Below are 14079 nucleotides of genomic sequence, written 5' to 3'. Positions count from 1 at the left end.
AGATTTGTAAATGGGATATTGTGTTTTAGATGTTGAATACTGTAGGCTATGTCAAACGTCACTGGTTCTTCAGCATACTGTGTGGTCTATCACCAATATAACCAAATATGGACAACCAAATGAACACTCTTGATTACACGTTCTTATATACCGAATAATTTCTGTAAAAAAGATCACAACACACACGCACGCACACACGTACGTACGCACGCACATACGCACGCACGCACACTCACACACACACACCTTCATTTGCAGTCTGAAAACCTTTCCACACACACACACACACACACGCACGCACGCACGCACGCACGCACGCACGCACGCACGCACGCACGCACGCACGCACACACACACACACACACACACACACACACACACACACACACACACACACACACACAGGCACACACACACAGCTGCATTCGGAGTCGGAAAACATTTCCGCACACACTGCACAGACCTTATAACAGTCATTAGTGTCTTCAAAGAGTAGATGAAAGATGATGAGGGAGGTCCAAACTTAAAGAGGCACAAAAAGACATGCTAAAGCATTGGTGATCAAGATCATCTTCTTTCTTTCTTTCTTTCTTTCTTTCTTTCTTTCTTTCTTTCTTTCTTTCTTTCTCCCAAATCGACAAACAAGAATTAGCATCCATAATGTTATTTTAAAAGCAAACAGAAAAAATGTTATATGTATTATGTTTTAAATTTCATCATTATAGCCAATGTAAAAAAAAAAGATAGATCCATGGCTATCTTTACAAAACCACACATTACTATCACTATTTTTAGTAACTTTCACGCTACACTTTTCCTATTAATATACAGATAAAACTGCATGTAAGACTGGGATTTTTCCACGAGGCCTCCACTGATGTGCTGTTCATGATTCCACTGAAACGTACGTTGCTCCCAACAAAGAATCTTCCCCAATGTCCTTCACAAGTATAGGAGATAAAAAAAAATACATCTCCCAGAGTTCAAGCTTGGGTGCTCCGTTCAACAAAATGTGCTTCTTTTGATTGTTCAAAAAGTCAGAGAATGCATACACATCCGTAGCACAGGTCCTGGACCAAACAAAAGATCACTGAAAGGAAAATATAGGTCCGCAACACTGTTCGATTCTCCCAGACAAAGTTTAATCGCACAACACTTCGGCCTCTCAGTCCTTTATCACAGCGCAACGTGACGAAGGACTGAGAGTTCGAAACGTTGTGCCGTTAAACTTTGTCTGGGAGCATCAAACACTTCTTTGAATTTTACCATTCAACGTCATCCTCTCTGTCCTTGTGTGTAAACCACCAGCACGTGCCTGTAAGGAAGATGGGTGTCATGCTCCACAAAAAAAGAAAGAAAAACATTCCTGTAAACATGAACATGTACGGTATTCCATAAATTCGGAATTTCAGAAGGTGAAAAACTTTGTGTGGGAGCTGAGGAGTTGGTGGATGTCAGGAAGTTTCAGGGGGGCGTCATCAGAGATGTTCTGTTGGTTGGGAGGGAAGTTGGGTTGCATTGTTGTTCAGTAGTCCTGAGATGCTGTGGACTGTGTTACTAAGACAGACAGACATGCAGACATGTGGTAACGTCTTTGTGGAATCTCGCACACTTCCTTGTTCTACTTTCAATTTCACTTTCATTTCCCCTTCCGATCACTTCCCAATGTCCCAAATGTTCCCAATTGTCCATAAAAAAGTCTGCAGACTAGTGGCCACGCTTAACAAATACAAAACACACACATTCTTTCTCTTGCCCCAAACACCAACACAAACACACACACACGCGCACACGCACACACACACACACACACACACACACACACACACACACACACACACACACACACACACACACACACACTACTTTTTTAATCTGAAGAAATATTCCTCTGTGTGTGTGGTCGTGTGTATGTGTGATTGGCCGCATGTGTTTGTGCTGACTGTATATAAAACTTTCACTTTCAGGAACAGCGATAAAATACAGTGACGCCATAAGACTCTGGGGCGTCGTCTACGCTTGGAAATCGTTCCCAAAGTGTCGCAGCTGGTCCTCAGTCATGGACAGGTAGGTGGCCCTCATCGTCGGTGAGTACTGCAACAGAGAGAACAGAAGTAGTTTAAAGCCTGCACATCAAAAAAAAGGGTTTAACTGGGAGCAGGGGCAGATCTAGCCATTTTGGGGCCCTAGGCGAAATATAAACATGGGGCCCTCAAAAGTCATTATATAGACATACAATTCTGTGTTTTGGTGCTATTCAAGTGTTTTGTCTCATATAGATATTTGATTACTTTACATAAGTGACACATTAAGATCAAGGCTGCTTTTATTGCATGTCTACCACGACTGGTGTGAGAGTTGGGGCCCCTATGGAGGACAGATTTGGTCGAGGGCCCTAGGCAATTGCCTAGGTTTGCCTAATGGAAAGTCTGCCTCTGCCTGAGAGTAGGACAACCAAATGACTAGATGAAGAGGAAGAAGTCAGCGTCAACCAGGATTTTTTTCTTCCACTTTTTTATTTTTATTGTTTTTTACGTAAAAATTAAACAAAAAGAGTGAGAAAAAAATCCTGTTTGAAGCGGACTTCTTCATCTTTATATACAGTAGTTTTTCTCAATGGGGGCGGTACAGCCCCTCTGGAGGCGTTGGGGGGGTGTAGGGGGGCATTGAGAAGGATACAGCTGAGAGGGGGTGGTGCTTTTCTGTATCAGTCTGTATCAGTCTGTATCAGTCTTGCATAAAAGTGCTTTTATTTAATTTAACATTCATTTGCTCCCGAAATATCCATGGAAGTAATTGAAACTTAAAAAAATGCCGGATCGATTCTGGAACTTGCCGGATCGATTCTGGATCGTCCATGCCCCGCATTGGATTGCATCGCCGAATCGATCATTGTTGACACCACTATAAGATAATATGACAAAATTGAATGTAATCTAATATAAAGAGAAACCGTATTTGTGGGAGATTAGTCCCGCAGGACCATGCAGTCAGTTATTTACCATTATATGCTTGATGATACATGCTATGAGGAATAGATCAGGAGCTACTCATGTCTGCTTCAGTGTGTGTGTGGCGGGGTGGGGGTAGGTTGGCACTCACACTCCCAAGGTGCATGATGGTATTGATGTAGTGTTCATCCTTCTCCACTTTCTTGCGGAAGCGAATGGTCTGCTCCATCTCCTGGGGGTTGACATCCTTTGGCCAGCCACCTTCCACGTGGTTTATGCCCCGTGACTCAGACGAAAACCTCTCTGTGTTCACCTGGTGACGGGAATGTATTTATATCAAATCTCTGTCTATGGGTGCACTCCAATATGCGGACTCCCATCCTCGGTCTGTGCTTGTGGCCTCGCGTTTCGGTTTCGCTGACACCCCTCCTCCGTGGAGAAAACAATAAAGTTTCCCCACTGTCAGCCTAACCACAACTTTTGGGGGACTAGCTTTCATTCACCATCCAGTTTGCAAATGAGAACAATACATTAGAAATTCTAATTTAGAATTGAGCTTTTGCAAGATATTGAAATACAATTATGTTGACAGTGATGTCATCACAAGGCCACAAGGAGGCAACTGAGCAAGGGAGGATGGGAGTCTGCATATTGGAATGTACCCTATAACTCATTACCCACTGAAGACCATTTCACTGAGTGAGCTTGAGGCCACATCATATTGAATGGCCATTCCTAAAAGTCTAGTGTGCACCCTTCCAAGTGTATCAGCCTTCGTTATCACACGCCCAGTGATTGGATACTCTTTGGGGAACTCTGCAGAGTATCCAATCACTGGGCGTGAGTAATTAGGCTGACACACTTCCAAGGCTCATACACTTGACATTGACAAATGGTCTAGGTAAGTGCATAGTGGGATAGAGGGGAAGAGACAGCATTAGTGAGGGGTACAGTACTCGTGGTAGTCCTACAACAAAAGGGCAGAAGTGGTACGCAAGACAAACCTCGTGCTCTGACATTTCTTGGGTGCATTGTGTTGGCACATCACATGGGTCTCTCTCTATAAAGTTTTCAGCCAGCGATGGGTCTGGAAGGATGTCCACATGCAGCTCAGCTGGGCGGTCCGAGAAATTACATTGTCGACCAAACTCGCTGCGTTTCTTTGTGTACACATACACAATCTCCATTGTGTGAATGCTGTGGGGGGCAAAGTGCAGTGTACGTGTACATTGACGAGTGTCCATAAAATGTTTACAAACAATAATAACGACCAGTCGTTGCCTTGATACTGACAAGATTGCTCCCACTGTCTAGAAGTCGACCCAGTTAGCTGTACACGTTGCTTATAGCCTTAAGTTACCTCAATTCTTTGAATGTTCAACACAAGCAATGCTTCCTCTTTTGAATTTACATCAGACATATTACTCTTACCTTCCCCTTAGGGGTTACTGCCAAATTCCGACGATGTGCTGGTAAATTACTATCGTGGTTTAGAGATTTCCTATTCCACGATGCACTGAAAATCAGTCGAAGTTTACGGTATCCTAGCAACATCACAGCTGACTTCCTGTTGTCTTGTCAATGCTGCTGCTGCAGAGGCTCATGCAAACTGTGAGATGATGGTAAAACTTTAAAACATTAAAACTTAAAAGCCACCTCACAGTCTTAGAACTATTTCCGTCTAATTTACAAAATATCACATCAATACGCACGTCTTGTTTGAATGTACGTTTATTGTCAACACCGTTGTTCTTTCAAGAAATAACGTCACATCAGACTGTACGCACCACTTTACTGTGGAGGGCAGTGTTGAGTCATGCACCATCAAAATAAAGGGGGAGAAAATGTTGAAATAAATCAGTAGAAAACTTCAATGAGAAAAAAGTGATATTCTTCTTACAGGGAAACATAGTCAAGATTAAGGCTCCATCCTTAACCCATCAAACCAACTCAAAGAAAACAAGCAAACAAAAACGTTTTTAAAAGAAAGAAAGAAGTATTTCAACAGTGTCCCATTATGGACAATTCAGGAATTTCACCAATAAAATGACATATTATGAAATGCCTTTACCAAATTCCCCTTACTCTTTAGAGCAACAAAAGTTGCTGTCTGTGTTGAATTTGTAAAACGGGCCTGTAGCTCAGCAGAACATAATGTAAAACACACACACACACATACACACAATTTGTTATTTTACATGCTATATACATACTTTACCCTTGAACGGCAACTGTTGTCTCATGACAATTATAGTAGGCCTACTCGCAAAATGATGTTCCAGTAGTCCATCAGGCCTACGCAAAGGCAAAGTGAAACCCAAAATGGCTCAGAGTGTGCAAGGGATGGAACATAGACCTAGAAGGTGAACATTTGTCACTTGTAGCCAACAATTAGGCCTATTCCTGTACTGTAGTTTCAAAATATATATTTTTTTGATTTCTCATACATTTGTGCTTTGAAGGTGATGGAGACAGCATAGAAAACACATGTTTTTTTAGATTTGTAAATGGGATATTGTGTTTTAGATGTTGAATACTGTAGGCTATGTCAAACGTCACTGGTTCTTCAGCATACTGTGTGGTCTATCACCAATATAACCAAATATGGACAACCAAATGAACACTCTTGATTACACGTTCTTATATACCGAATAATTTCTGTAAAAAAGATCAAAACACACACACGCACGCACACACATACGTACGTAAGTACGCACGTACACACGCACACACACACACACACCTTCATTTGCAGTCTGAAAACCTTTCCACATACACACACACACACACACACACACACACACACACACACACACACACACACACACACACACACACACACACACACACACACACACACAGGCACACACACACAGCTGCATTCGGAGTCGGAAAACCTTTCCACACACACTGCACAGACCTTATAACAGTCATTAGTGTCTTCAAAGAGTAGATGAAAGATGATGAGGGAGGTCCAAACTTAAAGAGGCACAAAAAGACATGCTAAAGCATTGGTGATCAAGATCATCTTCTTTCTTTCTTTCTTTCTTTCTTTCTTTCTTTCTTTCTTTCTTTCTTTCTTTCTTTCTTTCTTTCTTTCTTTCTTTCTTTCTTTCTTTCTTTCTTTCTTTCTTTCTCCCAAATCGACAAACAAGAATTAGCATCCATAATGTTATTTTAAAAGCAAACAGAAAAAATGTTATATGTATTTTTTTTTTAATTTCATCATTATAGCCAATGTAAAAAAAAAGATAGATCCATGGCTATCTTGACAAAACCACATATTACTATCACTATTTTTAGTAACTTTCACGCTACACTTTTCCTATTAATATACAGATAAAACTGCATGTAAGACTGGGATTTTTCCACGAGGCCTCCACTGATGTGCTGTTCATGATTCCACTGAAACGTACGTTGCTCCCAACAAAGAATCTCCTCCAATGTCCTTCACAAGTATAGGAGATAAAAAAAAAATACATCTCCCAGAGTTCAAGCTTGGGTGCTCCGTTCAACAAAATGTGCTTCTTTTGATTGTTCAAAAAGTCAGAGAATGCATACACATCCGTAGCACAGGTCCTGGACCAAACAAAAGATCACTGAAAGGAAAATATAGGTCCGCAACACTGTTCGATTCTCCCAGACAAAGTTTAATCGCACGACACTTCGGCCTCTCAGTCCTTTATCACAGCGCAACGTGACGAAGGATTGAGAGTTCGAAACGTTGTGCCGTTAAACTTTGTCTGGGAGCATCAAACACTTCTTTGAATGTTACCATTCAACGTCATCCTCTCTGTCCTTGTGTGTAAACCACCAGCCCATGCCTGTAAGGAAGATGGGTGTCATGCTCCACAAAAAAAAGAAAGAAAAACATTCCTGTAAACATGAACATGTACGGTATTCCATAAATTCGGAATTTCAGAAGGTGAAAAACTTTGTGTGGGAGCTGAGGAGTTGGTGGATGTCAGGAAGTTTCAGGGGGGGCGTCATCAGAGATGTTCTGTTGGGAGGGAGGGTGGTTGGGTTGCATTGTTGTTCAGTAGTCCTGAGATGCTGTGGACTGTGTTACTAAGACAGACAGACATGCAGACATGTGGTAACGTCTTTGTGGAATCTCGCACACTTCCTTGTTCTACTTTCAATTTCACTTTCATTTCCCCTTCCGATCACTTCCCAATGTCCCAAATGTTCCCAATTGTCCATAAAAAAGTCTGCAGACTAGTGGCCACGCTTAACAAATACAAAACACACACATTCTCTCTCTTGCCCCAAACACCAACACAAACACACACACACGCGCACACACACGCACACACAGACACGCACACACAGACACACACACACACACACACACACACACACACACACTACTTTTTTAATCTGAAGAAATATTCCTCTGTGTGTATGTGTGATTGGCCGCATGTGTTTGTGCTGACTGTATATAAAACTTTCACTTTCAGGAACAGCGATAAAATACAGTGACGCCATAAGACTCTGGGGCGTCGTCTACGCTTGGAAATCGTTCCCAAAGTGTCGCAGCTGGTCCTCAGTCATGGACAGGTAGGTGGCCCTCATCGTCGGTGAGTACTGCAACAGAGAGAACAGAAGTAGTTTAAAGCCTGCACATCAAAAAAAAGGGTTTAACTGGGAGCAGGGGCAGATCTAGCCATTTTGGGCCCCTAGGCTAAATATAAACATGTGGCCCTCAAACGTCATTATATAGACATACAATTCTGTGTTTTGGTGCTATTCAAGTGTTTTGTCTCATATAGATCTTTCATGACTTTACATAAGTGACGCATTAAGATCAAGCCTGCTTTTATTGCATGTCTACCACGACTGGTGTGAGAGTTGGGGCCCCTATGGAGGACAGATTTGGTCGAGGGCCCTAGGCAATTGCCTAGGTTTGCCTAATGGAAAGTCTGCCTCTGCCTGAGAGTAGGACAACCAAATGACTAGATGAAGAGGAAGAAGTCAGCATCAACCAGGATTTTTTTCTTCCATTTTTTTTTTATTTTTTTTGTTTTTTACGTAAAAATTAAAAAAAAGAGTGAGAAAATAAATCCTGTTTGAAGCGGACTTCTTCATCTTTATATACAGTAGTTTTTCTCAATGGGGGCGGTACAGCCCCTCTGGAGGCGTTGGGGGGGTCTAGGGGGGCATTGAGAAGGATACAGCTGAGAGGGGGCGGTGCTTAGTTGCCATTGGAGGGCATTAGTCCATTTAATTTTGTAATACAACGGGGGGCGTTGTCAGGCTTATGATGATGTCAAGGGGGCATTGGGAGGCTTGTGATGAGGCCAAGGGGCCGTTTGTTCAAAAAAGGTTGAGAACCACTGATCTACAGCAATAGAGAGGACAGAAGCAAAATCAACTTCTAAGCTACTGTATATTATGGAAATCTCCCTTGATGTATGTTGTGTCTGGACAGACTTGCTTACTAAAACAGAAACATCTTGATGTCCACGCACTTCACACATAACTTCAATAACTTCGCTGTAACAATGTAAATTCACAAACTTTATGGTATGTAACTTCCGTTCTTTCAACAGTGCATTGCCAATGGGGATGGCAGTGTCCGTGTGAACAAAATTACACAGCATTTGAGTCACAAAAAGAAAGACGAGATTGTCATGGCGACTCAGTCAGACAGTGAGGAGGGGTAGTGACGTGTCCACACACAGCAAGCAGGTATTACAGAAAGACAGTCAGGTCAAAAACGCCACCTGAAAAGGTCTCAGGTTCTGAGGTGTAAGGCTGTGACAACAACTATTTTTTTTATCCTGTTTTTATTTGTTTTCCTGTAGCAAGAAAGGTGTGAGGACAAGACAGAGATAACATATTCTATAGCAGTTCTATAGAATGGTACGGACCAGCATGCACACAGACAGCTCCTTGGGGGTCAAAGGTTAAGTGTGTCAGTCATGAGGTGACACGTCCATATAAGGGAAACTAGGAGGGGGCCTTTCTGGGGAAGGGGAGGGGTTACCATCCTTATCCTTAATAAATAATAGCACGACAACAGACATTCAGATACCGTACAAACATCCATCGCATTGTATTGGGCTGAAACCATGCCAGGAGTGTGCTGGGTAGAGAGACGACGCTAAGGGTAAATTGCAAAGTGCGACAAGAGGAAGGCAGAGTTGAAGGATAAACACACAAAATGGAGGACAGGGCCCTGTTTCACAAAATCATCGTTGCTAACTAAGTTAGCAACTTACTTGGTTGCAATGCAATTTCCCATTGACAACCTACTAAGTTGCTAACTGGTTAGCAACAATGCTTTCGAGGAACGGGGTCCAGGTTAGACGACAGGAAGGAGACAGACAGAAGTAGAAGGAAAGTCAGAACTTACTCGGTTTCTATATTGCTGAGAGTTAATCTTCAAAAATTGTATTACCGGTACATTTTTTTTTTTTCAAGAGGAAGGAAAAAGAAAACGTACAAACAGAGAAACAAACAAACAAACAAACAAAAACACACGGCTATTAGCTGAATAAAAAAAAGCATTTTTGCATGGGGAATATAAATAGCAGGTCCAGGCAGACAAACGGAAACAGCATCATTTCTATAAACGTAAAAGCTTCTGCAGGACAACAAAGCTGGAGGCATACGGTAATATCCTTTTAAAAAGAGAAGGCAAATAAGGCATATTAGAGTGACTTTCTGATTTTTTTTTTCAGAAAATGTGATAAAAAATACTACTCCAATTCTGTACTATTAAAGATGGCATGTATAAAGATTTCTTTCAGAAACTTTGTGTAATGTACACATTCTCCGAAAACTGTAATAAAACATATGCCAAAGTGTTTACTTGTACACAATTTAAAACCAAGTGCACACTCTATGAATGCAACTTTATCTTAATTTCCTCGGACTGAGTATTTAAGCTGATAAAAAAAATCCTAATTACCGATTTGATTTGCATTCAACTCCGTTCAAACGGTCTAATACATGTATTCAGTGTAAGTTTCCTTTTCTGTCTGTGTCCAGTCAGATGCCGGGTAGCGCATCAGGCCAGACAGATTAATAACTTCAGCAGAACTGATATGAGCTGAAACCAGCTTAGATGAATAGGTGCCCTTGCTATGGTGGTTCATTGCTGTGTGACTGATCTGTTTTCTGCTTTTCTGTCTGTGACGTGAATAAATGAATGCAAAAACAAATGCCTTTTGGGTAAATGAGTGGTCTGTATGGCGGAGGATGCTGTTGCGTAGCAATTTGTTGAAGCCATTAAATATAGGCCTTGTGAATATCTCTACTTTTCTTTGTCTCTCTCTCTCTCTCTCTCTCTCTCTCTCTCTCTCAAACACACACACGCGCACATACACTGTACACACACACACACACACACACACACACACACACACACACACACACACACACACACACACACACACACACACACACACACACACACACGCACACACACACACACGCACACACACACACAGTATGAAGCTCAAAGAGGAAAATAGTGGAGAGCCTACCAAAACTATCACAATAAAAAGGACAGAATGACAGAGAGAAATAGAAGAAAAGATGAACTTGAAGAGGCGAGTGAGCTTCTGTAAGCAAACACGTCAGGACATTTCCTCTCAGGTCCTTTCCTTAAATCAAACTGATGTGGTTGACTTCTTCCCAAAGACAAAGGGTAAAAAAAAGCTGTATTTAATACCTCACTTGCAGTGAGATAACTATGAGATATGGCAAAGAAAATAAAGCAACCAACGTTGAACTTATATGTAATTTTGTTTAAAAAAAACCCAAAAAGAGTTAAAATGGTAGTCCAGCCAAGAAGATGTCATAAACTGAGGCGAAACCACCAATTAACAGACCCACCTATCTGAAAAGTTGTGTTACTGTAACTACGGTAGAATCATAGGTGATTTTGACCTGAGCAACAAATACACAGTAAATTCTGCAGTGCTCATTTAACACTTAGAGAGTTCATTTGAGTCCATTTGGACTTAAATGAACTCTGTAAGTGTTGAATTAACACCACAACATTTACTGTGTATGTGGTCTAAATAAAGTGTAGCTGTCAAGAAATGTTGTATTACTGAAACAGGATGTTCCATGACTGGGCTTGTTGATGTGGCACTTACAATCGGAGAAACAAGATCAGGATTTAGTGGGGCATAAAAACGGGGGTGTGAAAGTCAGACGCGGATCACCAACTGACTACTGTAAGTGCCTACACACGTAAATGCTGACATTGCACGTCTGCTGAGAATACATCTTCTTAGTTAAATGTCTCCTGTAATCCTTTACAAGAGACAGGGGTGAACAGGACAATACGAATGTGTGTGTGTGTGTGTGTGTGTGTGTGTGTGTGTGTGTGTGTGTGTGTGTGTGTGTGTGTGTGTGTGTGTGTGTGTGTGTGTGTGTGTGTGTGTGTGTGTGTGTGTGTGTGTGCCAGTGCGTTCATGCACACACAAGTTTATGATGATGATGTGAAAATGAGAGAATACATAAAGTTCTGTGTGTCCTGTAAGCTATGTTTCAGAGTGTATATCAGTGTATATGTGTGTGTGTGTTTAATTGTTCATATAAGGAAACATTTTCTGGGAGCCAACGCACCGAGGGGGGAGGTGAGCCTCGACCAATCAGGGGAACGTTCTCATAGCGAGGGTTACCGCCAAACAACGCTGTCTGGTTCCTAAGAGAAGAAAGAAAGAAAGAAAGAAAGAAAGAAAGACAGACAGAAAGACAGAAAGAAAGAAGGAAAGAAAAAGACAGAAAGAATAAATACAATGCACTCTTTAACCAGTCAAACCGTTGAGAAAAATGACAGAAAAAAAATATGTTCATATACGGTCAAATTAAAGGCCAACTTCCGATAAAANTCAGTTGTACTCACTCCTTTCGAAGATCGGACGGTCACCCCAAGTTAAACTCACTTGCAAGGCTCTCATAGCGGTGCGTCAACTCTCCTGGCTGTGTTTCCCGGTGTTTCCCAATTTACATCAATAATGCAGAGAAACGAGCGAATCACGAAAGCCTTTCTGTGTTTCGTCACGTCGAAAGAAGGCGTTGCCCACAAAGGTTTATATCGACCCATTTATCTAAAAACATGTCGAGTAATTTTTTTCTGCTTGTTTTCAAAGCAAGCAACGTCTGGTGGCCCGAAACATAGCTTAGCTTAGCTATCAGCTGGTTGCTACTCTCAGGTACACACACAGCACAAAGCCTCATACTTAAAGCCTGCTCACTCCGGGTGCTCCCTGCCTGCAGCTCGCCTAGGGGTCGCTGTCGAAAGAAATGGAGCCTGAATGGAGCCTGCACGCATCCGTTGACGCCCCTATAGTGCAGTATCACCCGGAGAAGTGGAGACTCTGTTTCACATTACATTCACTCCAAGGACTGGAGGACTGAGCCAATCAGAGACGCGTTTCTTTGAGAGCAGGAGGAGTGAGCCAATCAGAGACGCATTTCCACGAGAAACACGGAACACCCTCTCGTTTCTCCACAAGCCACCTTGCCAGCTTGCAAAAACGTCTTGAAACAAAGCAACCAGAACGTTTTTTAAAACAGGACCAACGCGTAACACATTCAATAACAATTGGGAACACGGCAATATTAATTAAATGACGTTGAGAGGCCATCTTTAAATGTGGCTGAATTTTCGGGTTAAGGTGACCCAGACGTTCCAAAAACAGCACGGGGCTCCTTTCATTTTCTGAGCCATACGATCACCCTCATGGCAAGATTAAAATGTGTTGCAACACTCTGGGCCATTTCTCCCACTGAAATGGCATCCATGGCATGCGTATGATGTGCGATCTGTCTTAGTCTAAAGGCTCTTTGCTTTTTTGTTTTAAAGGGCTTTTTGCCATCATTTGTGACAGGACAGTGGAGTAGAGACAGGAATTGATATTGGTCATTGACGTAACAGACATACTGGTCTGAATGATGCGTAAACAGCATGGTGTGAATGCAGTCTTTCATGTACTCTGAGGCGGGTACGTTGCTGAGTGTCTGCTTAAGTCGGGGAGCGTACAGGCCAGGGGTGGAACTTATTTTTTTCCCCCACCAGTCACTGTGGCAGGAAGGATTTTAAAATCTACTAGTCACTAGCCATTTTTACCAGTAGAAGTGACTGGTGGGTTGAAAAATGTACCAGTCACCACTGAAATGTACCCGTCATTGGCAGGTGGACGGGTGCTTATTTCCATCCCTGGTACAGACTGGTTAGGCTGCCCATGCACAATAGACACAACATATAATGATAATAATAATAATAATAATAGTCTTACATGTACTCTGAGACGGGGGCGTTGCTGAGCGCATGTGCGGCAGGGGGCGCATGTAGGCTGGTCTGGCTTCTCATTCACCATTGACATAACATATAATAATTATAATAATAATAATAATAATAATAATAATAATCTTACATGTACTCTGAGACGGGGGCGTTGCTAAGGGCCTGTGCGGCGGGAGGTGCATGTAGGCTGGTCTGGCTGATCATTCACCATTGACATAACATAATAATAATAATAATAACATATAATAATAATAATAATAATAATAATCTTACATGTACTCTGAGACGGGGGCGTTGCTGAGCGCATGCACGGCAGGGGGCGCATGTAGGCTGGTTTGGGTGCTCATTCACCATTGACATAACATATAATAATAATAATAATAATAATAATAATAATAATAATAATAATAATAATAATAATAATAATCTTACATGTATTCTGAGACGGGGGCGTTGCTAAGCGCCTGTGCGGCGGGGGGCGCGTGTAGGCTGGTCTGGCTGCCCATGCTGTCGCTGTAGCTACAGAAGCTGTGCATGTTGCCATGGGCGCCCGAGGAAGAGGCGTGGCCTGTGGCGCGCCGTGTCGACGAGGGGTTGAAGGGGTCGCCCTCGTCTATGTCGTCATAGTCGCGCTCCCTGGGATTGGGTAAGCGAGGAGGAAGAGGATGAGGATGAGGAAGAGGTGAATGGGGATTGGATAAGCAGGGAGGAGGAGGAGGAAGAGGAAGAGGAAAAGGAAGATTAGAAGCAGGGCCGGATTATCCATAAGGGCCAGTGGCACAGTGCCCAAGGGCACCAACCACCATCAACCAACCGTGCCAATTTTACCTCCAAGCTAGCAGTTAACATTGAGTCCTA

General features: G+C 42.4%; 2 protein-coding genes across 2 annotated transcripts in view; both read right to left on the bottom strand.

Annotated features, from left to right (window-relative positions):
• Positions 1–2013: 2013 nt before the first annotated feature.
• On the bottom strand, positions 2014–4484 carry LOC134467058 (dynein axonemal intermediate chain 2-like). The gene is made up of 4 exons (XM_063220984.1): positions 4383–4484; positions 3956–4148; positions 3103–3264; positions 2014–2094 (listed from the first exon to the last, which is right to left on the bottom strand). The coding sequence occupies exons 2-4, from the start codon at positions 4136–4138 to the stop codon at positions 2014–2016; spliced, it is 426 nt and encodes a 141-aa protein (XP_063077054.1). The 5' UTR covers positions 4139–4148; positions 4383–4484.
• Positions 4485–7362: 2878 nt separating this feature from the next.
• Positions 7363–14079, bottom strand: part of ttyh2 (tweety family member 2) — a 254092-nt gene continuing 247375 nt past the window's right edge. The window contains exons 12-14 of the mRNA XM_063221370.1: positions 13654–13857; positions 11538–11616; positions 7363–7538 (exon numbers count right to left, since the gene is read on the bottom strand). Of these exons, the coding sequence (XP_063077440.1) occupies positions 7458–7538; positions 11538–11616; positions 13654–13857 (364 nt within the window). The 3' untranslated portion in view covers positions 7363–7457. The remainder of the gene's footprint in view (positions 7539–11537; positions 11617–13653; positions 13858–14079) is intronic.

This window comes from Engraulis encrasicolus, chromosome 17 (genome assembly GCF_034702125.1).
Source record: "Engraulis encrasicolus isolate BLACKSEA-1 chromosome 17, IST_EnEncr_1.0, whole genome shotgun sequence".
Classification (NCBI taxonomy): domain Eukaryota; kingdom Metazoa; phylum Chordata; class Actinopteri; order Clupeiformes; family Engraulidae; genus Engraulis; species Engraulis encrasicolus.
The sequence above is the reverse complement of the archived record's forward strand: the minus strand, read 5'-3'. Positions and strand labels throughout refer to the sequence as shown.

Coding starts and splice junctions, on each gene's coding strand:
- LOC134467058 (XM_063220984.1), bottom strand. CDS start 4,138: ATGGAGATTGTGTATGTGTACACAAAGAAACGCAGCGAGTTTGGTCGA. Junction 3,265..3,955: donor AAGAAATGTCAGAGCACGAG/GTTTGTCTTGCG, acceptor TCCCGTCACCAG/GTGAACACAGAGAGGTTTTC. Junction 2,095..3,102: donor CCATCATGCACCTTGGGAGT/GTGAGTGCCAAC, acceptor TCTCTGTTGCAG/TACTCACCGACGATGAGGGC.